Below are 27645 nucleotides of genomic sequence, written 5' to 3'. Positions count from 1 at the left end.
GCATAGATCATAGCTACCGCCCCAATGTGATCTGAGACCAAGAGAGGCAAAGCACTGACTAGGCCACTGTGTTCTGCTGAACTACCAGTAAACATGCCCTTCTGGCTGGTGGGGGAGTAAAAGAGAGCAGAGAGCAGAGAGTGAGGGAGTGGAAAACAAGCTACTCTACACAGGAGAAATACTACAGAGTAATATTACTGAAACACATTAATCCTTTTCAAACATTTGCCTGTGGCTGGGAAGATGCTTGGCAGGGAAGAGCACCTGCTGCTCTTCCAGAGGACCTGAGTTCAGTTCCTAGCTCACACTTCAGGCAGCTCACAACCATCTGTGACTCCAGCTGCATGGGGAACCAATAGCCTCCACAAGCATCCCCACACATGTAGCATACACACAGACAATAATAATAATAATAATTCCTTATATGTTTTCCTCTGTTCAGGATGTGACTCAGAAGTAGAGAATTCATGTGTGCCAAAAAAGGAAATAAATTATCAAATCATCTAGTTTTGTCTGCATACATGATTTTTCGGTGTTGTTATTTCACTGGCTTTATTGTACAAAGACATTGCATATTATACAAACTACTGCTACTATGAAATCAAGATTATTCTAGAACAAAATAAACAGTAAATAGCTAAAATAAAAGTCATCAGTAGTTAGTAACAAACATTTTCTACTGCAGGCTAAAAGTTCTGCTGGGATGTGAAGCCACAAAGAGAATTAAGAAAGAGGTCCTGAGAGACAGAGCGGCAAAGGAACCAGCAGCCATAGGCAGAACACTCCGGTATGACCATGGGACTTGGGAAAGGAGTTGAGAGGTGGCATCCTGTCACTCTAGAAGGACGGCACAATTGAGTTTCAACAGGCAGAAGTAGGCGTGCGATGTTTCTGGCAAAGTCCCAATGGAAATAATGGAAAGCAGAAGCCAGAGGTCCCCAAATGTGAGAGCAGAATGACCACCAGAGGGCACTGGTGAAACATACATCAGTCTCCACCAGCAGCCCAGGCAGACTTACTAGAGTACAGCCTTTTACCACAATGATTAAAAGGCACTGAAGAATTGTGAGCAAAGGAATATCAGGCTCAGATACAAGACTAACCCTCGGGAAGTTATAGAAACAAAGTGAGCAGTGGCTACCAGGTTCAGTAGGGAGGTGACCCTAGTAGAGAACAAAACAGAGAAGTGAGTGTGGCATCCTAGCTAGGGAAACCAATAACCACCTGATAACAGAAAGGGAGCAAAGGGTTGCTAGATTAGAGAACTTTCCAGAGGCAGAGTGGAGTAGTCTGAGGAGATCACAGTGCCACCATGTAAGATGTGGAACACACACAACTACTTAATGGTAGGAGGCTAGATTCGGCTTGCTACATTAAGTTCTTGCTTTAATTATGCTTTTACTTTTGAGATCGTTACAGCCATGCAGATCTCTGCAGATAGCTCAGTGAGCAATGACCTTTTTTTGCCTTGGCATGGTAGGAGATTCCCGGTATGGAAAAACAGGGCAGTATTTATAAAGATTGGGCTGGTGCATTTAATTAACCCCTTAGGGCATGTTCCCACTGCCTTGGGACCAGGCTCAGGAGAGTTTCCTGGAAGACAACAGACTTGTGGGCGAGCTAACTCCTTTGCTTCCCTGCGCACACAACACACTGGCTCGTGGACCTGTGCCCCAGGTGGGAGAAGAGATCTCAGGAATGAAGGGAGGGGTCCCTCCTGAGGATCCAGGTGGCAGGAGGAGAGAAGGAGGGGTGTAGCTAGAGAAAGACAGCTGTTGCTTCCAGCGCCCGAGCAAAGCAGCAAACCTAAGTGTATTCTTACATCAGATACTTAATGACCCTTGCAGCACGCTCCCAGCTTCTGCTACAGCTGGTTGGAGAGGGCTCAATTCTTTGTACAGCAAAACTAAAATTCCACTTTCTCCTTTCCTTTGCCATAACAGAGATCATGCCATGATCACAGTGCTGATGGTAGTTTGAGCAAAGGTTCAACAATAAAAGTGACGCAGTATTTAACATGCACACAAGTGTGAGTGTGCGTGCACGCACACACAAGGTGAGCAGCTGCTCTAAAGCTTCTACTTTTGAACAAACTCTAGATAGCTAAGAGCCTTTCATGAGGACAAAATATGAGGCATCTTATCACCAGGTGGCCGTACAAAACAACTCTAGACCAAGAAGCTATAAAACACAGTAACGTCCACACTATACAGCACACCCAGAACACACTCCTCATGCCTTCTCCAACACCCCCCAGAAACCCTGTACTTCATATTTCTGAAGACCAGACACTGAGCATGATTTATTCACCTAATTAAAGTCTATTCACTTTACGTGCATCACACTCACAATCTACCTGATAACCCAATGACTAATAACCACTTTCTATACAAATTCTCCATGTAGTCTGAACTGCAATACAGCAGAGCTGACCCAGGCTTTAGAAAATTTCATTAAAGATAATTTGCTTTGAAGGCTATAGCTATACGCACTTTATATAAAATAACTCTAAAACCTAAATCCCTTCCTAGTGTTTTTAAGCAGCTTTCCAATCATGACAGAATTAACATTTCAATCAAACTACAAAAAAAAATCTAGTTTTCATAAGTCATTAAAAGGTTAATAGCATTTGGCTATTTAAAAGAACAAGGCCACTTTACGTACACCATGTACACCATGCAGCAAACACCAAGGTTTGCAAAGACTATTTTAAAATACAGTAAAATATATCTCAGAGGACATCCAAGAAATTAGGATATATGAAGTACCTCAAAAGAGGGATGGGACACAAGAGAAGGAAAAAAAAATCATTAGTCCACTTTAAGCAGCCTATGTTTTTTAACACGGTATGTATTTACCTATTTAAACCACACATACAGAGTATGAGTGGGGTTGATTTTTAAGTTTCCTGATTTATGTTCTAAGCAATAGATCTGCAAGACAAATGAGAACTTGATGGAGGACCCTTGGTCCCTCATCCCAGTACATCTATCTTCTAGCCTCAGGCAGCTACCCCAATTAATGTGAGCAGCATGGAGGTACAGGACTGCAAACAGGCTTTAGGGGACTGTGCACACCATGGCTGTGCACACTCAAGAAGCAAAAGACGGTGAGGATGGGAAAAGAAGTGGGACCGGACAACTCTCCAAGGCCTGCGCCTAGTGGCGTTTAGTAGTGTTTGAGGCTGACCCCTTGGGATTGGCTAACCTACCAGGAGTCTCATCCCTAAAGATAACTGACTCTCTCTCCCTCTCTCAGCAGCCATTAATAACCTACAGGTCTTCATCTAAGGGGCGAGGCTTTGGGGGTTTCCCCATCCATGCTGGCATGTCAGCCGGTTTTGTCAATGTGCAGGTCTTGTTTAAGCAACCGTATTTTTAAGATTGTATGGGTACAGTTTCCCTGTCATTTGTAGAAGATACTATCTCACAGCAGACATCCTGGTCCTCTGGCTGCCAGAATCTTTCTGAGCCCTCTTTCTGGATGTTGCCTGACCCTAAGGTATAAAGGCTGTGTTGCTGACTTATTAATTGGTGTTGGGTACCCTACAGTCTGTTCCTTTCCACATTTTGAGCAGTTGCAGGTTTCTATAGTGCTCTCCATCTGCTGCACAAACAAGCTTCTTTGATGAGGGGTGGGAGCTACACTTGTTGGTGGGTATAAGGATAACTATTTAGAACGCAGTTAGGAATTATACTGTTTTATGAAAGTGGCTGCAGTAGGTTCTCCTCTAGAGCCCATGATCTCAGCAGCCATGGGTGGTTGGCCAGGTTAATAGTACCGCATGAATTCTCTCCCATGAAGAGGGCCTTAAGTTCAATACTAAAGCTGTTGGTTACTCTCAAGTAATAAATGACACTACTGTACCCTTGGTGATAACCTGCCGTGCTGGTCACTGTTGTGATCTGTATGCTTTACAGCTGGGTAGGAGTGTTGACTGCTTTTCTCCCTTGGCAACTTGCATAGCTCCTTTGGATACTGTGAAAGCTCGTCTTGAGGGAGGAGGCTTTCAGAACAGTTCCAACTAAATTCTTCAAAGTTCTTGGTATAAAGTGTATTGTGTCTTCTTCAGCAACAGGGTCTTACCGTAAAGTTTTAGGAAGTAACTAAGGACAACAGCAATATCCTATATTGTTTTGGGAGTCTCTTGGACTCCCCTGACCAACAACTTGAAGGGAGACTTCCCAAGGCTGGCAATGGAGTTTTTGTTAGATAGTCTATTGCTCTTGGGGAGGGATTTAATTTTTAATGTTAAAAATGATTGCTCATATGCAACACATCCATCTTTTTAGGATGCAAATTTGCTTTTTGGTTTAGTAAATGGTAAAGATATATGTATACTAAAGAATTGTTTAAAAATAAATCTGTGCTACTATTATCAAAAAAGTACACGTTGACAAGTGCCATATACATGTTTACTCATGGGAATAATGAGTAAACAACAGCATGAAAGCTGGAGATAGCACAGATGTCTATTAATGAGTGACTGTCCCAATAAACTATAGTAAAGCCACACAATGAGAGTCTAAGAAGCTATGGGGTTATCAGGTAACCTCCAGGGTCTGTCAGGCAAAGGAAGGCAAGTTATTAAAGGGTGTGTAATATATAATATTCTGTCTTTTATGTAAAATTAAAGGGAAAAAGATTCATGCATTTGCAAACCTTTGCAAAACTAAAAAATTCAAAGACTGCAATTAGCAAGAAATAGCTGAGGGCAATGACAATATACACAAATGAAGATGAACAAACTTCTGCATATTTGTTCATAGTTGTAAGTATTAAAATGTCATCATATCACACGTTCAAAATATGAAATTCGAAAAGAAGAAACTCAAAATGAAGACTAGTTGAAGGAGCATACATTACCAACAGAAGAACGAGCAAGATGGCTCAGGGGGGCTAAGAACTTGCCACCTGAGCCTGGTGAGATCAATCTGACCTCAAAACCCATGAAAAGGTGGAAGGAGAGAACTGACTCCACAACGCTGATGATTTCCACATACATGCTGTGGCACACACACCTACACTCACAACATGCACATGCATACACACACAGGAATAAAAAATAAAAGAAAAAAAAACTACATGAGATCATGACAGTGCAACGACTAGCTGTGGCTGCTTTTTTTTTAAGAAGTGACTTCTTTTTAAAGGAAGAGAATGATTTTTAAGTCACACAGAACATATTCTGAAGTTAAAAAAGAACTATAAAACAATTAAAGATCAAGTAATAGAAATTAGATAAACATGAAATTAGTAAACTTCATTTTAAGTGAAATGGAAAAGTTAAACTGGAAATAGGAAGAATATAATTAATGGAGATATACATGAGTGCAAAAGAATTGCATAAACATCTATCTGCTGACCTAGACACCACTCCCAGCAACAGTGCCAAGATGCTGCTTCCTAATTACCATTTACCCTTCAAAAGAAGCAGAATTCTTTTAAATAATGGCTGATTACAGATGTGAGGCAGAAAAATCAAACTGTGATCTTGGTGCAAACCTCTATGTCTAAAAGCATGGAGGCATTTGCTTTATGCCGGATGTTGTCATCTCAAAGAGGGTACAAGTGTGAAGGGTGTCTCGCTGGCTAACTATGAGGCAACCGCATCACCAGAAGGACAGTGGGTACACAACAGAGCACACACATTTCTATGGGCCCACACCAATGATCAAAAATCACTTTTAAAATAAAGTAACTCATTTTGCACACTGGAGGTACAATAACAGAAGCTCTGAATCAAAAAACTAACAACACAGCAAAAGAATTTAGCATTTATTCTATCTTTTTTGGGGGGTGGGGGAGTATTATTCCCTGCAGCTGATGAAGGAAAAGTCCCTTCATACAAGAGAATGTCAATTTTGTGCAATTCCCAATGAAATAGCTGTCCAGTTTGGCGCAATGGATACTCAATGTCTGGAGAAAAGACTGCTGAGAAACAAAATGGTAGCAGGTGCCAACATCTCACCTCATAGGGCCCTTTCTTTTTACCAGATGGCCAGTGTGGAAAACCCATTTTCCAAGCTTAAATGGGAATTTTTGAGGCTAAGACACTGCATTCTAAACCAAGGTTTATGTTAAGCTTAAATATGTGTTTCTTTGCACTATTGTGCAAAAACAAGGTAGGTATGTCTTTGTGATAAATGAGCTCTAAGGAACACTGAAAATATGGAAGCAACCCTAGCTTGAAGCCTGTCTCCAGATCAATAAAGTTAGCATGCAGTCTCTTCAAGAATTCAAACTGGAAGTAAGCTGGTAGGCTAGATAAGAAACCAAACTGTCAACTATGTGTTTCACGGGCTTATTTTTGCAGTCTAAATGCCTCATTGACTACATCAGAAATTACTCACCATGAAAAGAGGGCCACTGTTTCTCTTTTGTATTTTGGGATGATAAGAGTAGTTTCAGGAGCATAGCCAACCTCAAAACCTCAAGTGGTACAGCAGAAATGATGGGAGAAAACAGCAATGCCCTCAGCAGTTTAACCACAAAGCATTTTAAGCTGCTTCTAATCTACCCCTTCCTTTAAAAGGAAAGTAAGAAAAAAAAGACCTCATCCTTCAATATGTCATCACTCTTCACCATACCAAACACCCAACAACTAATACCAGAATTAAAGTCACTCATGTTGCAAACCATTTCATTTCTCTTTCTCTGGTTTACGGCAATTTGAATTGTGCTTTGCTCCTCCTGTCCCCCACATCACCAGATGACAACAACTCTGTCACCAGTCACCACATCCAACACCCTACCCACTGCCATTATCCTTTCCCCTAACAATGCTTGTTGGCTTCAAGAGCCCAGATCCATCAAATGCACATGGCAACAGCAATCACCTCCTCACAGGGAGGAAACAAAGCATCTTCCAGTGACTCAGGCCAGGGTGTTATCTAGTTCCACCCACAGTAGTGTAAACAAAATGGAGTGGTAAAACCTACATGGTAACAATGTAGTGCAGAAAATAATCAACTATGATGGCCTGTGATGACAGTGCCTCTTACAACGGCTGGACCATATTAACAGACTATACTTGCTGTGTGCCACAGACGGTTCTAAACACTTTAGAGGCATGGATTCATTTCATCAAGTATTGATTCATCTCATTCTTAAAGAGCACTGTCAGTCAACCCCATTTTATAGTCAGGAAACTGAAGGATAAGGTTGTAACTGCAGCAGTGATCATCAACCCTCTCACAGCTCCCCATCATCTCATCATCTATGAGAGAGAACACAGTATCCTCTCCAGCAGACAACCCATCCACAACTGACCCCCAACCCCAACCCACGTTCAAGCTGAAGCTGAAGGACAGCAGTTGTACAAGAAGCATTTGCTGACCTGTTCCTATGCACACATCATCCTTCCGCCAGCAACGCCCTTACCTAACTGACATGCAGCCCACCCGCAACTCTGCCTCCGAGGAAGGCCTCTCCTTCTAACTAAACTGCTAAGTCACTTATATGAATCTCCTCAGCTTCCCAAGTTCTCTCACAGACTTATCCCCTGGGACTGTATTTCATTCCTTTCACTCTTAGCTATGCCGTGCAAGATTTGGATTGTGTGGACACATGCCCTCCACCCAAACTGGGAACAGCTACAGAGTGATGTCTATACTCTTTTCCCCTGTCCCCACTGACTGGCCAGCCCAGTGTCCAAGCATGGACTTTGGAGCCTACTTGTTGAATTCTTGAGCTGAAGCTCTTTGCCCAATACTGGCTCACAGAGTCCTCAGCTGTGAAATAAGACTCAAGGAGCCTTCTCAAAAAGTGTTCAAATAATAAATCAGAGCATGGACAAAATATACACAAATCCCAGTGGCACTGATTAATGAGATGGGGACTATGGTGCCACCGTATAACCCAGTAATGCCAACAGTGCTAGTGAGGGACTAGCCATGTGGGAATCCAGTCTTGAGGCTAATTGCCAGGGTGTTGAGAACAACACACAGGCTGCAAATTTTCCTCAGTGAGCACACATTTCTTGAAGCTAGGAAGACAGCTCAGTCAGTAAGATGTTGACTATGCAAGCATGAGGACCAGAATTGGATCTTCAGAACTCACACAAAAATCTTGGCATGATGGAGTGCACTTGCAACCCCAGTGCTGGCTGTGGTAAAAGAGACAGACAGTTCTCTGGGGTTTACAGGACAGCCAGCCTTTCTTAATGAGCAAGCTCCAGGTCAATGAGACTCTGTCTCAAGAAAAAAAAAAAAGTACACAGTTCCTGAAGAACACTTGAGGTTGACCTCAGAAACTAGAACTGTGTGCGTGTATGTGTCCTGCGTACAACATGTACACAATTTTAGCTTCTGTTGCTGGGATAAAATACTGACCAAAACCAATTTGGAGGAAAAAAGGTTTGTTTCACTTACAAGTTACACCACCATTGAGGGCAGCCAAGGCAGGAACCTGGAGACAACAGAAAAATGCAATGGAAGAAAAACGGCTTGCTCAGCAGCTCCCTCTCTAACACAGTCCAGGCCCAGGGATGGCGCCAACCAGAGTACACCAGGCCCTTCTATGTCAATTAGCAATTTAGAAAATGCCCCACAGACATGCCCACATGTCAATCTGATGGAAGCCACTCCCAACTGAGGTTCCCTCTTTCCAAGTATATTGACTGGACAGCCAAGATTAGCCATCACAGCCATCACAGCCATCACACACACACACACACACACACACACACACACACACACACACACACACACACACTCTCGCACACATGACAGGCACACACACACACACATGTGCACAAGCACTCACACTCTTCAGCACATCAGCCTCATGACACTGTCACTCTACTCACCCCAGTTCATAAACACACAAGACACTCTCTGTTTGGATGACAGTGGTGTCAATAACAAATGTTGTAGCTATTATTAGCTAATTCGGCAATAGGACAATGGCTCACAGGGTAGATAAAATCCTACAGACAAGTGGACTACTTCTACTCTTTAGAAAAAATTAGGTTTCCTAATCATTTTAAATATTATACTAGTAACTCTGTCTGAGATTGAGTTTTTCATCCATAACTATTAGATGGTCCATTCAAAGTGCTTTTCACTATTAACATCAAAATATTTAAACATATCAATTGCCTGAAAAACAAAATTGATTCAATTCACAGGTTAAATAAAACTAAACAGAGCCCTTATTACTGCTGGCAGAAAAGCAAACTACTTTAATCCTATGGAAGTAAGTATGGGGCTTGTCAAAAAAACTAGAAATAGAACTACCCTGATGTGTCCCAACTACATGACTCCTGAGCACATAGGAAGGATTCTACATCCCACTACAGAGATACCTGCACAGTCATGTTTATTGCTCCTCTATTCACAAAAGAAAAAGAAACCAGCCTAGATGTCCATCAACAGAAAAATAATGAAAATGCGGTAAATACACACAATAGAATTTCACTCAGCTGTTAAAATAAAATGATAGGATTTGCAGGGAAATAGGTGGAACCAAACAGTACACTGAGTCACACAGCCCAGTCTCAGAAACACTAACACTACACACATATTCTCTCTCATACCCAGCTCCTAACTTTTAAAGTTTGTGTGTATGCACACAAGGAGTTGTACAGGTAGGTACCAGCTATGAACATTGATATTTCTGACTCAACCAGGGTTTCTATTGCAGTAACAAACACCAGGACCAAAAGCAACTTGGGGCAGAAAGGTTTGCTTCCACATTCCAGATGACAGGCCATCACAAAGGGGAAGTCAGGGCAGAAATTAGAGGCAGGAACCTAAGCAGCGGCCACGAAGGAGCCATGCTACCGGCCGGCTCAGCCTGCTTTCCTCACAGGCCATGCCCATGTCAGTCACTAGTAAAGAAACTGCCCCATGGGTTGCTGTAGCTGGAGTTTTCCTGCCTGGCCCACAGTCAGGACAAATCTCTGACACCCTCCAGTCCCACAGCCGCTCAGACCCGACCAAGTAAACACAGAGACTTATATTGCTTACAAACTGTATGACCGTGGCAGGCTTCTTGCTAACTGTTCTTACAGCTTAAATTAATCCATTTCCATTAATCTATACCTTGCCACGTGGCTCGTGGCTTACCGGCATCTTCACATGCTGTTTGTCATCTTGGCGGCTGGCAGTGTCTCTCTGACTCAGCCTTCCACTTCCCAGCTTTATTCTCCTCCTTGTCCCGCCTACACTTCCTGCCTAGCCAATGGCCAATCAGTGTTTTATTTATTGACTAATCAGCAACACATTTGCCATACAGAACATCCCACAGCAGGTTGCCCACAGGCCAGTCTTATAGAGGCATTTTCTCAACTGTCATTCCTTCTTCTCTAATAACTTTCTTGTATCAACTGACATAAAATCATGGACCATGAAAGGGGAACAAGAGGTATTTAGAATAGGAGATAAAGGGGCACTGATGAGGGAATGTCAGTCTTCCTGTATGCTGTGAATATGTGTTGCTCTGATTGGTTGATAAATAAAGCCATTTGACCTATGGCAAGGCAGCTTAGAGGCAGGCAGGAAATTCAAAGAGAGAGACAGGAAAAAGGCGGGGAGAGACACCAGCGAGCCGCCCAAAGAGCAACACGTAGTGGGACGCAGGTAAAGCCACGGAACATGTGGTGATACACAGATTAATAGTTATGGGCTAATTTAAGATATAAGAACTAGCTAGCAAAAAGCTTGAGCCATGGCCAAGCAGTTATAATTAATATAAGCCTCTGTGTGTTTACCTGGGGGACGCGAGTGGGAGAGATTTGTCCCGACCACTGGCAGGCTGGGACATAGGAAATCTTCTGGCTACAGGGAACATGTACTATGAAAGGCGTGAAGGAGAGCACTGGGGTCCAGAGAGAGGGGAAGCAGGGAAGAAGGGAACAAGCTTCCCTGCTGCTGCAATGAAACCCTGACCAAATATAACCCGGGAGAGCAAAGGGTTTACCCGGCACAGTCAGTCTGTGAGGGAAGCCAGGGCGGGAACGACCACAGCACAGAGGAGTGCTGCTTCCTTCCTGGCTCACTTCCCACACCATTCTCATCTTGCTTTTTCATCTGACCCAGGACCACCTGCCCAGGGGTTGGAACTACCCACAGTGGGCTGAGTCCTCCCTCATCAGTCACGAATCAAGAAAATGCCCCAAAGACATGGCCACTGGCCAAGCTAATGAAGGTCAATGTCCCAGTTGAGGATCTTCTTCCAGATGATTCTAGTTTGTATCAGTTACCAAAAAATAACCAGAGAAATAGCAAAAACAAGAGTTGAAAAATGTTATAACTAAGCCTAATTCTTTGGAAGTCAGTAAAAATAAAATACTTTGTTTAGACTATGCATCCCTGGCTGGTCCTCAACTCTCTATGTAGACCACGCTGGTCTCCAGTTCACAGGGATCAGCCAGCCACTACCACCAAGTGCTAGAATTAAAGGCACACAATATCACACCTGCCAAATACAATTTTTAAAAAGATAATTGATAGTAAATATGTTTTATTTCTGATGTCCTCTCCCTCTAGCAACAACGCTCTCAAATTTGTTAGCTTTCCCTAAGGGCATCTAACCATACCGTTTATTTGTTTTATTTTAGGTTTTAGGTCTCATAAGGACTAAGAATTACAAACTTGTATTTAAGCTTCCCTAATTCCATCAATTTAAATATCTGACCTTGGCTAGGGATGTAGCACAGTGGCATAGTACTTGCCTAGCGTACATAAAAGCCTGAGTTTGATCCCCAACACTGCAAAATAGAAATATAACTGAATGAATGCATAAATATCTGTCCTGATGTTCCAGTTTGTTCAATCCACTACCTCCTAGCTTTAGGCTACTCATGAAAGGTCTCCCACTGCCCCAAGTCCCCTCCCCCACCTGTCATTTTGCAGACACTGAGTAAGTCTTGCTGGCACAAGCTCCCCATGACCACAACCCATTTAATCTCCTGTGATGGTTTGAATAACAATAGCCCCCATAGACTGGTATGTTTGAATGCTTAGTCACCAGGGAATGGAACTGTTTGAAACAATCCGGAGGTGTAGTCTTGTTGGAGAAGGTGTGGCCTTGTTGGGGGAAGAATGTTACTGGGGTGGGCTTTGAGGTTTCAAAAGCCCAAGCCAGGTTGGTCTATCTGTCTATCTGTCTGTCTATCTATCTCATCTATCTGTCTGTCTCTGTCTCGGTCTGTCTGCCTCTGATCAGTATGTAGCTCTCAGCACCAAGCCTGTCTGCCACCGTGCTCCTACCATGATAATAATGGACTAGACCTCTGAAACTGTAAGCAAGCCCCCAATGAAATGTTATCTTTTGTAAGTGCTGCCTTGGTGACAGTGTCTCTACACAGCAATAGAACAGTGACTAAGACATCTATATGTCAGATCTATACCCTCCACATAATGATGATCATGAGTATCTGTGTGTTGTCTCATTGTTGCTGTTACCCACTTAACTTAAGGAAAAAAGCTTCTTCCAATAAAATTAAACAGCACCGCTTTATAGCTCTGTTCCAATGCTGAACGTGGAACAGAAAATAAAACATATGTTTCTATTACAAAGAAATAAAAGTCATTTCTATTGAAAACACTCTACATATCCTAAAAACGTCATCAAGAGGATGAAAGTTATAAAACCAACACTAGGAAATGGTGACATTTGATAGTCAATCTCACCCCAAACATGCTGAATGATTTTTTTCACCATCAAAGCCAGAACAGAGAACTTAATTCTGAAAGTTAATCTTCTCAAGTGCATTCAATCTCATCCAATGCCACACACGTTGAGTATTTGCTTGGCTATATAGCTTACTTGGAGAGTGAACCTTGCTACGTATGACTGTGTTGATGCAGGCAAGTGCTTCTGAACGTTCTGTATAATTAGAGAAGCTGAAGACAATGGGAGAACACAAGAGGCCAGCAGATGTAGCACGGTCGCAGTGAAACAAGATCAAGTATTCGAAAAATGTAATCGGAATTGTTCCATGTTCCATAACATGGCATATTACACTTGCATGTTAACATTACATAGAAGGAGGTACCCCATGCCTGGGGTCAAGTGATATAAAGAGGTTCCCCACCCCTAGAGCAAGAAGCCTAGCCAAGTGATTCTAAGTGGGAGGGAACCCACTGGGGATATGGTCACTGTGGGGATCTCCAAATCAAGCATTTAAGCCTGAGAAGGCAGCCACCAGGTGTCAGGAAGATGGTTCCGGGGAACCTTACTGGCCCCCACACCCAGCACATAGGAGTTAACTGTGGCCCTCACACCCAGCACGCAGGCGTTAGTTTCTACCTGCTTTATTTATCTATTCCATGCACTGAGTTGCAATCCAAGCTATAAGCAGGAAGGAAATGCTTGGATGAAAATTGACTAAACAATGCCCTAAGTTCCTTATAATTCTCAACTCTGTAAATACTCCTAACCACTCAGATTTGAAACTCACCTCTGTATGTAAGGAATGGCTCCACAAAAACCAAAATAAGTCAAGAAAGAAAGTTCATTCTGTACTGCAGGCCACAGGAATATATCATAAGAACTCAGCTGGTTATGGCAAAGTCACTACCTGGAGGGATCAGGGAATTCCTCCAGAGGAAGCCAAATTCCAAGGAGTTTTTGGTGTCATTTGGCTTGTTATATATCAGCTGTATTCTGTTATGAAAATCATGTGTGCCTTCATAGTTTTCCCAATTGACTTTTCCCTAACAAGGGCTAACAGTGTGGACTGATCACTCTCTGGACATACACATTCCAGGTATTTGGAGAACAGCCTCAGGAAAGGCTTTCTCTGGAATCAGATATCTCCCTTAGCTACTTTCAAGGACTAACAGTGGTAACAGCCCACATGCAAGTCTCCTGATCTAATTCCACAAGGAGACACCACCTAGGTCAGGTGGATGTTAAATAACAGCTTTACACAGTTTAGCATGGACCCTCCTTTCTTATACAACCTTACTAATAGACCCCTAACTTCTTTCCTAACCACTTCTGGGAATGTAGACTGAGCACATAGATCCCCTTTTTGATATATAACCGGTCATTAGCACTCAGTTGATCTTCTCTTTTACCACTCCCATTTTGGATTGTAAATGAAAGCCTGATGGTCACTGCCTGAGGAAAATTCTTACCTGCCTTTATAACCCTGTAGAATTCAAGCCTGGTGACCTTGCTTTACCAGGGGCTTGCTATTGCTTGGGTTTATAACTGGATCCCTGGGAGACTTAGGGGGACTGTGGAGGACAGAGAAGAGAAAAGAGAATGGAAGAACTGGATGGGTAAGAACTTGAGAGGAACAGACTGAGATGGGGAAGAACTAGATTGAAGGACTAGAAGAGAGGACTAGAGGAACGAGATGGAAGATGAGGAAGAGTCAGATGGGGAAGAACTAGATGAGAGAGAAGGAAATGGGAGAGGAGTTGATATGGGAAAGAACTAGATGGATGAGAACCTAGAAGGGACAGAACTAGATGAAGGAATTAAGATAGAACCTAGAGGGGACAGTAGATAAATATAGAGAGAAATCAGGCAAGAAAAGAGCTAGGCATGAGAGCAGAATAGAAGCTGCAGAGAGAGAACTGACTCAGAATAATAAAGTGTATGGACTAAGGAATTTCATGTACATAGATTCATTTCTTTTCATTGAAGGTTAATTATCAGCTGGTTGTAGATTCTTCCTGGACCCTGGGAGGGGACTGTCGAGGGGCTGGATCCCCATAGTCCCCGATAATTCTGGAGAGACGGTAAAAGGCTGTGCTGTGCCTTGATGGGATGATAACCCAGCTTATATTCTCACAGACTGGATTTTAAAACATTAGTAAAAAATAAAGAAAGAAAGAATACTGTTGTGATCTATGTTGTTCATCCATTGTCACTAATTTTATCAGGTCTATAAAAGCCAAAGGCTGAATCTAGCACAAACCAAAGAGATTGCCTATTGATTGTTCAGTGTGCTGCTATGGTGCAGAACTTGTATTTGATGTTGCTTGTGTGGTCTGTCCTTACGAAGATGGAGTTAACATTATCTGTGTTTGTCCTCAGAGGGGGCGAAGGCACAAGGTTATGGAACTCACTTAATAAACAAGCCAGACCTTGTTGGAGCAATGGTGAGACAATTAAATCAAGTGGAAAAATCCGAGATTTTTCAGTTTCAACTAAAAAAAGGAGCCATGATGACCTTCTAAGAACCATACCTTTGTCAGAAGGCTGAAGCAATGGTTCTCCCATGGCTGGATCACAGTCCCCGAAGAACTGCTGAAGAAAGGAATCAGCCAGTCCACTATGATGCCATTGAGATAATAAAGGAAACTTTCTGTGCCTATAGTTGCTAACAAAGACATGAGAAGCTTGAAAGGAGTAGAAAATGGGGCAGAGGGTATGATGGGCACAAGGGGACTTTTAGAAAACTCAGCCATATGTCTGGACATGGAAACTCACCAAAATGCACCTGGGACTAGGCTGACATGGCTCTTAAACCTGGAACTCTTGTATTTAATGTACATGGCGGGGTAAGATGACATCACAGCAAGAAAATACAGAGTATGTTATGCTCTGGTGTGGTGATCTGAACAAGAATGCTCCCCCTAGGCTCAGGTTTGAATGCTTGTTCCACAGTCGGTGGAACTATTTGGGGAGGATTAGTAGGTGTGACCTTGTGAGAGGAGCTGTGTCACTGAGGGTGAGCTTTGAGGTTTACAAAGTCCATGTCATTCCCAGTTAGCATGCTCTCTCTCACACTCACTCACTTACATGCCCCTCCCCGTCCCTGCCTTGTGGTTGTCTCAACACGTAAGATCCAGTTACTGTTCCAGCGCCACGCCTGACTAACTGTTGCCATGCTCCCCGATGATCATGGACTCTACCCCTCTGGAACCATAAGCCCTAAATTCAGTTTTCTTTTCAAAGTTGCCTTGGTCACGGTGTCTTATCACAGCCACAGGACAGAACTAGCACATCTGGCAAGCACATCACCAATCCCACATTACCTTGCAGATTGTAATGGCATTTGGCTGGACTGATGACATTATTTTAGCATATACTTTATATTTACAATGAAATCACATAAGGTCACATCTTGTTTTTTCCTTTAGGTCACTGGTTTTCAACTTCAGTAGAAGAGCAATTCCTGAGGCCACACATGGTAGCACATCTCTATAATCTGAGTGCTCAGAAAGGTGAAGAAAGAAGAGGAACCACCTCATAATATTATATGGCATGCCAACATGGGCACAGAATTGCTGTCTCGGTTAGGTTTCTACTGCCATGATAAAACAACATGGCAGGTTTATTTCAGTTTGCAGTTCCACATAACTGAGGAAACTGAGCAGAAACTCAAACAAGGTAGGAACCTGGAAGCAGATGCAGAGGCCATGGAGGAGTGCTGCTTTAAAGGCTTGCTCAGTTGGCTTTCTTACAGCGCCCAGAACCATCAGCATAGGAGTGGAACCACCCACAGTGAGCTGGGCCCTCCCACATCAATCATCAATCAAGAAAATGTACCACAGGCCAATCTGGTGGGGCATTTTCTCAACTGAGGGGCCTGCCTCCCAAATGACTCTAGCTTATGTCAAGTTGACATAAAACTAGCCAAAGTAATTGCTTATGAAATACTCCTACAAATGGGAACAAACATAATCTGATCATGAGAAATTAAAGAAATGGAAATGGAGGACCACTCAGATAAGACTTGCCCCTCTCAGAAATCATCAATCAACGAAAAGAAAAGCTTGAAAATGGTCCCTGATGTAAGATGAGAAGGAGGACCAGGACATGGAGGAAGAGATTAGAAGCTTTCTTTACCCCTTGGCCACATGGTGGTAAAATTGGAACATAACACACATCATTCTTTGTCAGATCAACATCTACGAAGTTATAAGCAAACTCCTAAAACTCATAAAATTTTAAATTGTTTTTAACTTTAAAGTTAATCTTTTTTCAGATTGCAGTCCTGTAGGTGCTATTGTGAGAAACAGAACAGTAGGTACTTGACCTTCATAGATTTAAACATTTACAGTTTTAAATGCATAACAGATACCATAAGTATCTAAAATGCTCTGTTTGTTGAGTCAAAAAAATAAAGATAAATCATATTGTACACTATGTTGCTTATGAGGGACAGAAAAATATAACTAGTGAGTAAATCCAGTAGCCAGCCTTTATAATTATACAAACAATAAAAACTTTTGCTTTGAGGCAGGGAAAAAACACCTCCTCAAACCAATTGACCACAGGGATAAGGGTACTAACACTAAGAAATCCAGCATGTTTTCATGGAAAAGATACTTCCCTTCACTTGGTAGGGGATCTTGTGCTCCATGGTAATGCACTCAAACCCAGGATGAAGAGGGGCCTAGTCAACTGTTGTTTATTATAAAATTGTTCTGAGATGCAGCTGAGACACTAATTCATGCAGAGCTTTTTGTACTTAAATCTCATGTTCTACCAACCGAGGTACTCAGGCACCTCTTTCATATATTTATCAGTTATAAATTAAGCTGAACATCAAAGAAAATATTGGCAAGGACAAAGAAGAAAAGAAATGAAACACTGTGTGTGTGTGTGTGTGTGTGTGTGTGTGTGTGTGTGTGTGTGTGTATACACTTAATGAATGGAGTAGTCCCGCCAGTTAGAACAGCTAGTGATGCTGCAAGTTTCAAGGATTATGAATTGGAGAGAAAAAAAGTTATAACATGATCCTTTATTGATTCTTTGGGAATTTCACATCATGCCCCCCAATCCTGCTCACCTCCTTGTCCCTCCATACCCTCTTCTTACCCCTACAGCATCCCTGCTCTCCCCCAAAAAACCCTCTAAAAAAAATTAAAAACAAAACAAAACAAAAAATGTCTCTGTTGTGGGATAATCTTTTTGTACACTATGAAGATGTGTCTTTGCCAAAGTACCTTCTGATAGATTTAATAAAGAGATTAATGTCCAATAGATAGATAGGAGAGGACAGGCAGGATTTCCAGGGAGAAAAGGAAAAAAAGAGATGAACCTAGGTATACAGGGATGTCGGTGAGACACCAACCATGTTGGACATAGAGAATGGAGGAGAGGTAAAAAAGAAAACCACGTGGCAGAATAGAGATTAATAGAAGCAGATTAATTTTAGTTATAAGACATAGTTGGGGAGAAGCCTAAAGGCCAAGCTTTCATAATTAATAGGAAGTTCCTATGTTATTATTTGTGAGCTGGCAGTTCCAAAAGAAAGTCAAACAAAATTTGGCACCCAACATGGGGCATGCAAATCCATATAGGGCCTGAGAAAGCTGAAAAAAATAAAATTCCAAACACAGAGTCAGATGCGGCTTCCAGGCGACCTTTGTCTCTCAAGCAGGCCCTGTGTTCGCAATATACAGAGGCATGGCTCCTTTAATACAGCTGAGCACTTAAACAGACTGCACGCTCCTGGGGTAGGTGACTAAAGAGAAGCACCTGCTGCAACTTCCCAGAGTAGGGACAGTTGAAGCAGCTGGGATGGTTAGGCTGACAGAGTCAGCAAACAGGCCATATGCTAAGCTAGCTACATGGCAGAGGGTCTAAACTAGTGCTGCCTAGCAGTTTAAGCTTAGATGATAAAGAAAGAAAAGAAAATGCTTTGTTGACTTTAAATTTTTTGAATGCTGATGAGCAAAGAACAAACGCTGCTGAGAGACACTTTTGTAGGAAAAAACTGCTAAATTAAGACTGTCTTAACTTCAGAATGGAAGTCAGGACATATGTTGCGTTTGGGGAGAGGTTATGCCTTTGTTTCCATGGGAAACAAAACGCTATTGATTCCTTCAAAATTAATGAAGATCAGACTTAATTAGGGGAGACCTCCTGAAAATCTTGGCTGCAGACATAAAGGGAAAAAAATAGGTGACATATAAGCTTATGCCTCTACACGGGCACAGCTCTGAGACCAAATGAGACATGATAAATCTTGCTGGCTACAGAGTTCTCAACATTATTATTACATGCCATTCTTTCATGTGGCATGGATGGAGATTTATATTACAGTTTGGTTATGCGGTCCAAATGGACTTATAAAGTTCATAGATGCCTTTCTCCTGCTCAGACACAGAACGAAGAATCATCTTCATCTGATTTGTACACACCGCACACTCTATACTTGTGTTACTGAAGACATGTATGCTACCTTTAAAAGATTGTGTGTTTTCAGAAAAAAAAAAAAAAAGACCAGACACCAATCAGGACAAGTAGCCTAAGTGATCCAGCCTCTCAGAGTGCCTCTGTTGCAGTCTCCTAAAAAATCTGCATCCAGAACAACTTCAAAGCTGCTAATTGAGATGGTCCAGCCTCACAGACTACTCCATCCAGGACTTCAGATAAGTTCTGTACTTTCCCATCACAAAGAGACTGGACAATAAATGACAGCGAGACACATCTGATCCTGACAGCACCAATCTACCTCAAAAAAGGATGATGGACATCAAAGAACCTCCATATGGAGTTTGCTTTCAATGTAGGAAAGCCAGCCACTGGGCAAGAAACAGCACTTTCCTCAACTGCTGACAGTATGCTGTATAAACTGGACAATTAGGACACAAAAGAAAGTGAGTGCCAAACTTCGCCAAGGCAAGGTAGAACAGTCCATCAAAATTCCTGCTTCATAGAAAAGTCTGTCAGATATTGTAGGCCTGTAGGCCAAAGATGGATGTTCCAACATTGCAGAGGAAACTTGGGTGACTGTTCAGGCAGCCAGCTGCTTCTGTCATTTCTATAGTTTTAGAAATTGTTTGCCCTGCACTTCCTGTTTACTCAGGTAATATTTTATCCATTTTGGGTCTCTGATGGGGGTTGAAGACTAGATAATTATAACATTTTCTTTGTTACCAAACTCAAAAAAAAAAAAACTTACAAAAGAGATGTAAAGTTTATAAAGGTTGAGAGACATAGAAGCTTAAGTTGTTTATCTGAGAAAATACTTTAAGTTCTAAAAAGACCTTATTAGGTTGATTATACAAGTTATGATAGAAAGTGGTTCAGATGAATTCAAAACAGGATAGATAATGGACTATTTTCTGAATTTGCCAAGTACAAATGGACTGGACACTGTGAATGTACTTCTTATCTGATAATTGTTCTTACTGTATATAGCTTTACTGTGTTGAGAGTTAAAACCTTTCCTTTTTATTAAGACAAAAAGGGGGGGAATGCTGTGATATCATCTCTTTGTGCACTGTGAAGATGTGGCATTGCCAAAGGGTCTTCTGACTGGATCAATAAGGAGCTGAATAACCAACAGAGAGCCAGAAGAGGACAGGAAGAATTCCCAGGGAGAGAGAGGAAAGAGATGAATCTAGGTGTTCAGAGGCACCAGCAAGACATGGACCAAATCAGACATACAGAAGAGAGAAGAAGTTAAAAAAAAAAAAAAAAAAAAAGCCATGTGACAGAATGGAGATGAATAGAAACCGGTCAATTTAAGTTATAAGAGCTGGTTGGGGACAAGCCTAAGCTAAAGGTCAAGATTTCATAATTAATAAGAAGTCTACATGTCATTATTTGTGAGCTGGTGGTCCCAAAGGAAAGTCAAACAACACACCCAACACCTCTTCATTCATCCTAGTGGCAATGGGCACTAGGATGTATCAACGCAGGATACCCTTTCATCCAATCCACCACACCCACAACATAGTCACTGCAATGAGTCACTTAATCTGGTTCAAGGCCTCTGGCACGTGAGAATCACTGGAGCCTCACCAAAACTCCTCTTAGATATCCTGTTGTTGCCCCAAGTCATGGGGATCCTGTGGTTATTGTTCTGCAGGACCAATCCCTTCACTCACTCTGGCAAGTCAAAGATGGGGCAGATGTTGGGGTGAGCCAAGCCAAGGCCCAGGATGCGAGTCTGGTTGGTAGCTGAGCTAGTCAGTTTGGATCACTGGGACTGCCCCCTCAGGGGAGACGGGCAGAGCCAGCTCTCCTAGGCCCATGCCATCACGGCCAGCTCTTCCACGCCCATAGTGAGGGGTGGGACCATCTCTTCTGAGTGCTGGGGCCAGCTCTCCTGCTATAGTGTCCAGCAAGGGGCAAGGCCAGCTATCCTAAGGCCAGTGATGGGCAGGGCCAGTTCAGCATGGCCCTTTGATTCTAACATGAGTGGTTCCTATGGCAACACGGGCCATGAACATCATCACAGACCCCAGCTGCAGCAGGAACACAGACCCAGATGTGGCCCGCGGCATCAGTCCAGGCCTGAAAGATGCCATGGCCCTGAGTAGCAGCACAGGCCACTCAGATTGGCATGACCCGGGTGGCATAGTCCTCGGACAGAATTGGAGGGGAAAAAAAAATGTATTGTTTTAATTTTTTTCAAGACAAGGTTTCTCTGTGTAATAGCCCTGGTTGTCCTAGATCTTGCTTTGTAGATCAGGCTAACCTTGAACTCACAGAGATCCGCCTGCCTCTGCCTCCCAAGTGCTGGGATTACAGGCACGCATCACCACTACCTGGCATGAAGAAGATTTTAAAACATACATACACTCACAAAATGACATCACACATATAAGAACATAAATACTCCAGGCCTAGTTATTAATTTCCTTAAAAATTGCTGAACAACTTCTGTAAGCCAGGTACTATCCTGAGATACCAGCTCAGAGAATAATCAAGAGGAAATCCAGTCCTGAACAAGTCAAAAATTTCCATGCATCCTTACTTCACGGTTGGAATGGATGAATATAGCCAACCAATAAGTTAATGTAACAGGTGGTATTAACAACTGCTAATCAAACAAAGAACAATGCAACAGCAGTTTTAGCCAGAGTGGTCCCAGGTTTCACTGAGCAGTGCCACAGTGAAGCCAGTAGGCACACACTTGGGCATCTACAGCAGGGAAGGAGAACACCCGCTTAAGGTCAAGGCTTAAAGTCAGAAGAAGCAAGCAGGCTGCCGGTGTTAGCCAAGGGAGGACGCGGGTGAGTAGGACAGTTGGTCATAAAAAGATTCTGAGCCCAGGAGTGGCATGACGTCTGTTCTAACAGGATCATTCTAGCTACAAGGCAGAAAGCTGTGTGAGCAAGATAAACTAGCATCCACTGCCACTCCACAGGCAAGGGCAGTGAGAGGTACCGACCAGAAAAGGGGCAGTGAGCACAGGGGAGGAGCGGGTAACCAACAGCTGTCTAATTGGAAGTAAGGCCCGCTCAAGTGGAGTGAAACCATGCAGGAAAGCCAGTAGGGGGCTGCTTCTGTCCAGACAAGAGACGATGGTCTGACCGGTACCTCCACAGCTGAGCTACTGCAGAGGTCATCAAGGGGCAAAATCATGGGGACATCATCAGGACTTGCTGAGTGAAAAGCGAGTAGCTTTCTGCTGCACTCTAGACGTTTTCAGTACTCACCATGCTCGGGTGCTGAGTTCTAAGTGGGTGCAGGTGACAATCACTCGAAATACCGATAGTGAACCATACCACACCGCCTCACTTACCCAAATTGGGATCCGGAGCCTGGCGTTTCTTAATTTTAGCTTCAGAAATAGCAGAATAATAGGCACAAGTCATCTTGATCAGCCACGTCGCTCGAACCATTGGCACAGAATACTTAGCTAAATATGCAAAAACGTCCTCTTTTTTACTAAGGATGGGGACCTAGAAAGAAATAACATATAACAATCACACACTATAGCACTGCACAGGCAAATTTACAGAGAAGGAAGCAAGAAAGGGCTGGAATTTATGTGCTGCTAGAAGAAAGTATGTCTGATGCAATTTCAAACAGTGTATGTGGCTTTAAGAGAGGGAAGAAACTTTAAGCCAATTTTCATTAAGAAACGAAAATCAAAATTATGTTTAGCACATGGCGAAAACGGTTATCAGCCATGCTTTCTTATTTATGAAACAAAGTCTTGTCATATCCTCAGATGAGGAAAGTTATTTGCCTTATGAACAAACAGGGGAAAACAATTTTATGATACTCTTCCAAATGATTTATCCCAAAATTACATGGGAAAGATCAGACAGGGTCTGTCGCCATTCTACATTTTATCTGTGGACACTCTTTTGCATGAGGCTTTCTAACTGCAGTATTTCACAAATGTAATCATTTCCAAAAACTATGTGAAAGTGACTTTAGCCCAAAATGTTAAGTAGACTCTAAAATGATGGATCAGTGAATCTGCCTAATACACTGAGCCACAATAGCTGGCAATTAATTCAATGGCTGAACTAGACACTTGAGGCTGTTAATTCTTTCTTCAAGACCACAAAGGTACAATTCAGCCAATTAGTATCCCAATATACCAATGAATGGTTTGAAAGAGTTAATTCATTCTTCCAGAATACCTCATAAATATCCTATAAACAGCCTGCTAGTCGATGTAATCCATTCAATTTATGAATATGGTAAAAAAGTCAACAAGAGTACATTTGTGACAATGCAAGGGGATGGGACTAGTAAAACTGTAAGGTGCACACACTCCATACCCCACAGCAGGGTGACTACTTATGTAATACTTCCTTAGGTTTTGCCAAATCAAGTCCATCACTTTTCAGCCATTTATGAATTTTGATAATACCAATCCTATGTACCTCACAAAGTGGGTATTTTTTAATGTGTGTATAAAAATTATAGCAATAAACATTTTGTCACCAGATTAGGGATTTATCTATACCAGCCAAAGTGTCTTCATGCCATTGATTTGGCCCTTTCCAAAAAAGCTACTAGAACCCTGCCATGGATATCTCTCTACCACCCCAAAAAAAAATCATACCTGAATTTGGGTTAGGAGGTCAAGGTTCCAAACTTGCCAATTCATATAGCATAGTATTTTTCTATTAGCTTGCCAAGTCAAGTGCATTTTTTAATTTAACCATTTGCATGCCTGGTATAAGGTGTGATCCCTAGAATTTAAAAGTTTAAGTATTTTTTTTTTTATACAACCCTTAAAAATAAGCTATTTCAGTTGGGCTTTTCAAAGAAACATCAAGCTGTTCCAGTGCTGAAGGAACACTTGCCTGCCTTGCTCAATGGGGTATCATGTGTCCACACTGTGTTTACAGAAAACTGAAGACTTCCTGATCAGGTACACTTGCTGCCTTGAGCGCTGATTCAGACCATGGCCCCCATGATACAGAAAACTACACTACACAAACACAACTAATAGGAGGGAAGGACATAGGGGCTAAGTCTGTAAAGCTGCATCTCTGCACAACACAGCGCTACATATTCATGAGAAAATGCCCTGCAAGTTTAGAATACAAGGCCCATCTTTTGTGGAACACAGTCTCTGTAGTTACTATCATTTAAGACAGAGACAAGAAAAACACAGGGTCAAACATTTGCTCAAGACCTGATGCTTTTCGAGAGACTACACAATATGGAACCAGTGGCGAACAGTTTATCAGTCCAGGTCAGGTTGCCTCTCATTGGTACACACCAAAAAGATGGAAGATCAAAGCCTAAAAATGCAGATCAATGCAAAGTAAAGGTTAGCATCTCCAAAGAGTCCTGCAAATAGTATCTTTCACAGATGACCAAAGGATTTTTTAAAACAGCAACAGTTAGGAGGGGAAAATGCAAACAGTTGAAAATCTGAAATGTTTGGATAAAATAGCATACAAAACTGACCAACAGATCATGAACAGCACAGGACAAAACTGCAAAACCCTGAGTTGAGTCAAGTCAGGGCATCACTATCCAAACACACAGATGTGAAGAAAGTTAGCTGATTAAGCTAGAAGATACATAGAGATGGTTTGGTCCAATCTACAGTTTAGGCCAACTTGGGGAGAAAATGATGTTTGCTGGTGACTTTTTTTTTGTTTTGTTTTTTTGGTTTGTTTTTTTTTTTTTACAGTGATGGATCCTTTTTTTTTTTCCAGTAAAATACCGGACATCAACTTGATATTGAATATAGGCAATCACTGGGCAGTGTTTCAGTCTCTAAATCAATCTAGAGCTGCAAAGGAAATTAAGATGCTAAGTGTGTGCTTCTTGCATGTGCACAAGGCTATTTATTACTAACACGTCTCCCCTTGGATGTCCACCACCATCAGCACTTTCCATTATCTAATCGGGACCAGAACGAAAGGGAATTCTCAGACCTCAGTAGCCGAGGGTACCCACATAAAAAAGTAAGAACTAGTCAACTGTTCAAGAGGTAGAAGAGTATCCCTGGTTGCTAGAATTTTCCTTTTCCAATCAAGTAATGGTGGAGATTGAATTAAAAGTCCTTTTCAGGCATCTCTAGATACTGTGTAACTTTATACTAATGGAAAGTCACGGCAGAAACATAGTCCATCCCATATGGAAAACTATTCTAAAAGCCAGGGAAGAGCTGGAGGATGACTCTGGATCACAGCACTGTTTCCTGCCCTAAGCCCTCTTACACCACGTAAACATCAGAAATTAACTAAGTGGCGGACTATGAAGACCATGTAGAGAATGTGGTCCTTTGCCCAAATCTACAAGAGCTTTTGCCATTTCAAAAGGATGCAATTGTGAGAAGAGAAGAAGGACCCCTGGAATGCCTGAGACATGAATACATCAGAGTCAATGTTTTCTAAAGAAAATGTCTATGTTTGCAAAGAATTAATGCCAGGGCTTACCTGAGGGACACCTGACTTGGCCAGAGGCAGCTCCTGATAAAGAAAGAAGAACAATAGCTAATACAGCACGCCATGAGTCACCTCCCTCTTAAAAGATAAGAGACCCTTCACCCTTAAGGCGAGAAAACCAACTCCTTATCGATATTCACTTTAAGAAAGCACCCAAAAAGCATCCGTAGAGCTTGTAACAAAGGAAAACTAAAGAACACCCAGCTGACAGCGCAGAGGCTATGAATCGGTGTTCAAAAGCCATCAGACTCTGCAGGATGCTCTCTGGCTTATATGGCCTTCAGAGACAATCAACCCATGGGCCACAGTGAGACCACAAACAGCTATTAACACTGGGGAAGACGTGTTCCAACTCCAGAGTTCAGGCAGGTGGAGACAGTGGCACTAACTCTGTGGAAAGAGTTGGTCACATTTAAACAAGTGATCTTCAAAGACTGTAAGGACCTTTCACATCTATCTATCTATCTATCTATCTATCTATCTATCTATCTATCTATCTATCTGAGGCATGCAGTGTCAAGATATTATAGCAAAATAAAGCCAATGGAGGATGCAGACACTATTTTCAAAGAGTTGTTTTCAAAAACAAACAGGAAAGTATACCAAGGCATTCCTTTCTGAGCTGGTCCCATACCAGGTGGGAGTGATAATGGCATACTTAGAACAGAAGATGGCAGCCCCTAAAACTCAGGGACTCCAGGGGAGATGAGAAGAGACACCTTGGATTGCTTCAAAGGTATACAAGAAGTCATAGATAAAGACTAGGAGGGAGAGTTCTAACTTCTTTACGATAAGCTTTCAAAGGATATCTTGTATTGTTCAGACTACAAGATTATTGAACCTATATATTGATTATTCCCACTGAAGAAAATTACTGAAGGGTAAAGATTTTAAAAAGAACCTCCTACAACCCCATACACATCCTTGTCAAAAAAAAGTCAGAAATAAATATTCATGTTTTGTTTAAAATATTTTCTCATAACACAAAACACACCCAGAATAAAACTCTTTATCTTGATAGTAAGACTTAACTTAGCTTGAAGCTATTATTTACACTCGAGCGTGTGTGTGTGTGTGTGTGTGTGTGTGTGTGTGTGTGTGTGTGTGTGTCTGTGTGTCTGTGTGTAACTCCCAAGTGCTGGGATTACTGGCAGGAGCCTAGGATTACACACCCAGCTGGGATGGCTATTTAGACAGACAAGGGAATAATCTCAAAGGGATCTTTTTATCTTATCTTGGTCATCTTGATCTAAGAAAACTAAAAGTGTAATGGAGAAAAAAATGAAGCATTATTGCATACTTTTAAATTTTAAAATATGTTTAAGTCCACCTAAACTGCCTCTATGCAGATGCTTTAGGTTCCCTGAGCACCACATGTAATCAAAATACAGAGGGAAGAACATAAGAACAGTTCTATCTGTCCTGTGTGCCTGCAACTGAGACTTCAGTCTATAAAAGAATAAGGAAATAAAAATGTACATGCAAACATTATGTCCAACAGCTTCATTTATAAAACTGTAATTATAACAATGGAAGAAAATACTTGATACCTTTTTTGCCAAAATAGCAAGTGGCTTATTTCCTGCTAAGTCAGAGAACCAACTATGAATTGCACTCTGAGATCGAGCAGTAACCAGCCAATAATTATCTTTAGCATTAACTTGGGGTTTCTTCTTTCCGGTGTCCTGGAAAGTGTTAAGCTTGAGTTTCTCGGCCAATATGCTGCTGAAATATGCGCCAATCTGTAGAAAGAAATGGAAACCAGACAGTATTTAAGGACAATGTGCAACGATCTAAGGATTACACATTTTATCTTCATTGTTTCAACTAAAATTTTTATATAGCCCATCAGAGAACAAAATGGAAATTTAAATCTTTGAAGCCCAAAACTGTGATCTCCATATAGTAAATCCTGAAGCTCAATGGTGTGATGTCTGTCCAGTAACACAATGCAAAACTCACACAGCACCTTTGCCCCACTGACCCCAAGCACTGGGAAAAGGGAAGCACCACAGGCTATCTCTGGTAACACGAAGTTACTTCCACCAGGAAGAATTTCAGAACGGGCTGTGCTTCGATCTTAACTGCACTCTCCTTTGCCATACTGCACACTCCACAG

The 27645-nt window shown here is 42.0% G+C and overlaps 1 protein-coding gene across 9 annotated transcripts in view; it reads right to left on the bottom strand.

Annotated features, from left to right (window-relative positions):
- The window catches only part of Med12l (mediator complex subunit 12L), a 341599-nt gene that overhangs the window by 281640 nt on the left and 32314 nt on the right, over positions 1-27645 (bottom strand). For 6 of the 9 annotated variants that reach the window (XM_052732026.1, XM_052732033.1, XM_052732028.1 and 3 more), the window contains exons 3-5: positions 27077-27268; positions 25518-25550; positions 22400-22559 (exon numbers count right to left, since the gene is read on the bottom strand). In XM_052732026.1, the coding sequence (XP_052587986.1) occupies positions 22400-22559; positions 25518-25550; positions 27077-27268 (385 nt within the window). Of the gene's footprint in view, positions 1-22399; positions 22560-25517; positions 25553-27076; positions 27269-27645 lie in introns of those variants that run through there. The other 3 variants (XM_052732029.1, XM_052732032.1, XM_052732034.1) reach the window with 2 other exon arrangements.

Source organism: Peromyscus californicus, unplaced genomic scaffold, assembly GCF_007827085.1.
Source record: "Peromyscus californicus insignis strain IS unplaced genomic scaffold, ASM782708v3 Scaffold_9__1_contigs__length_137607984, whole genome shotgun sequence".
NCBI classification, from domain to species: domain Eukaryota; kingdom Metazoa; phylum Chordata; class Mammalia; order Rodentia; family Cricetidae; genus Peromyscus; species Peromyscus californicus.
Note: the sequence above shows the minus strand (reverse complement) of the source record. Positions and strands in the feature narration are given on the sequence as shown.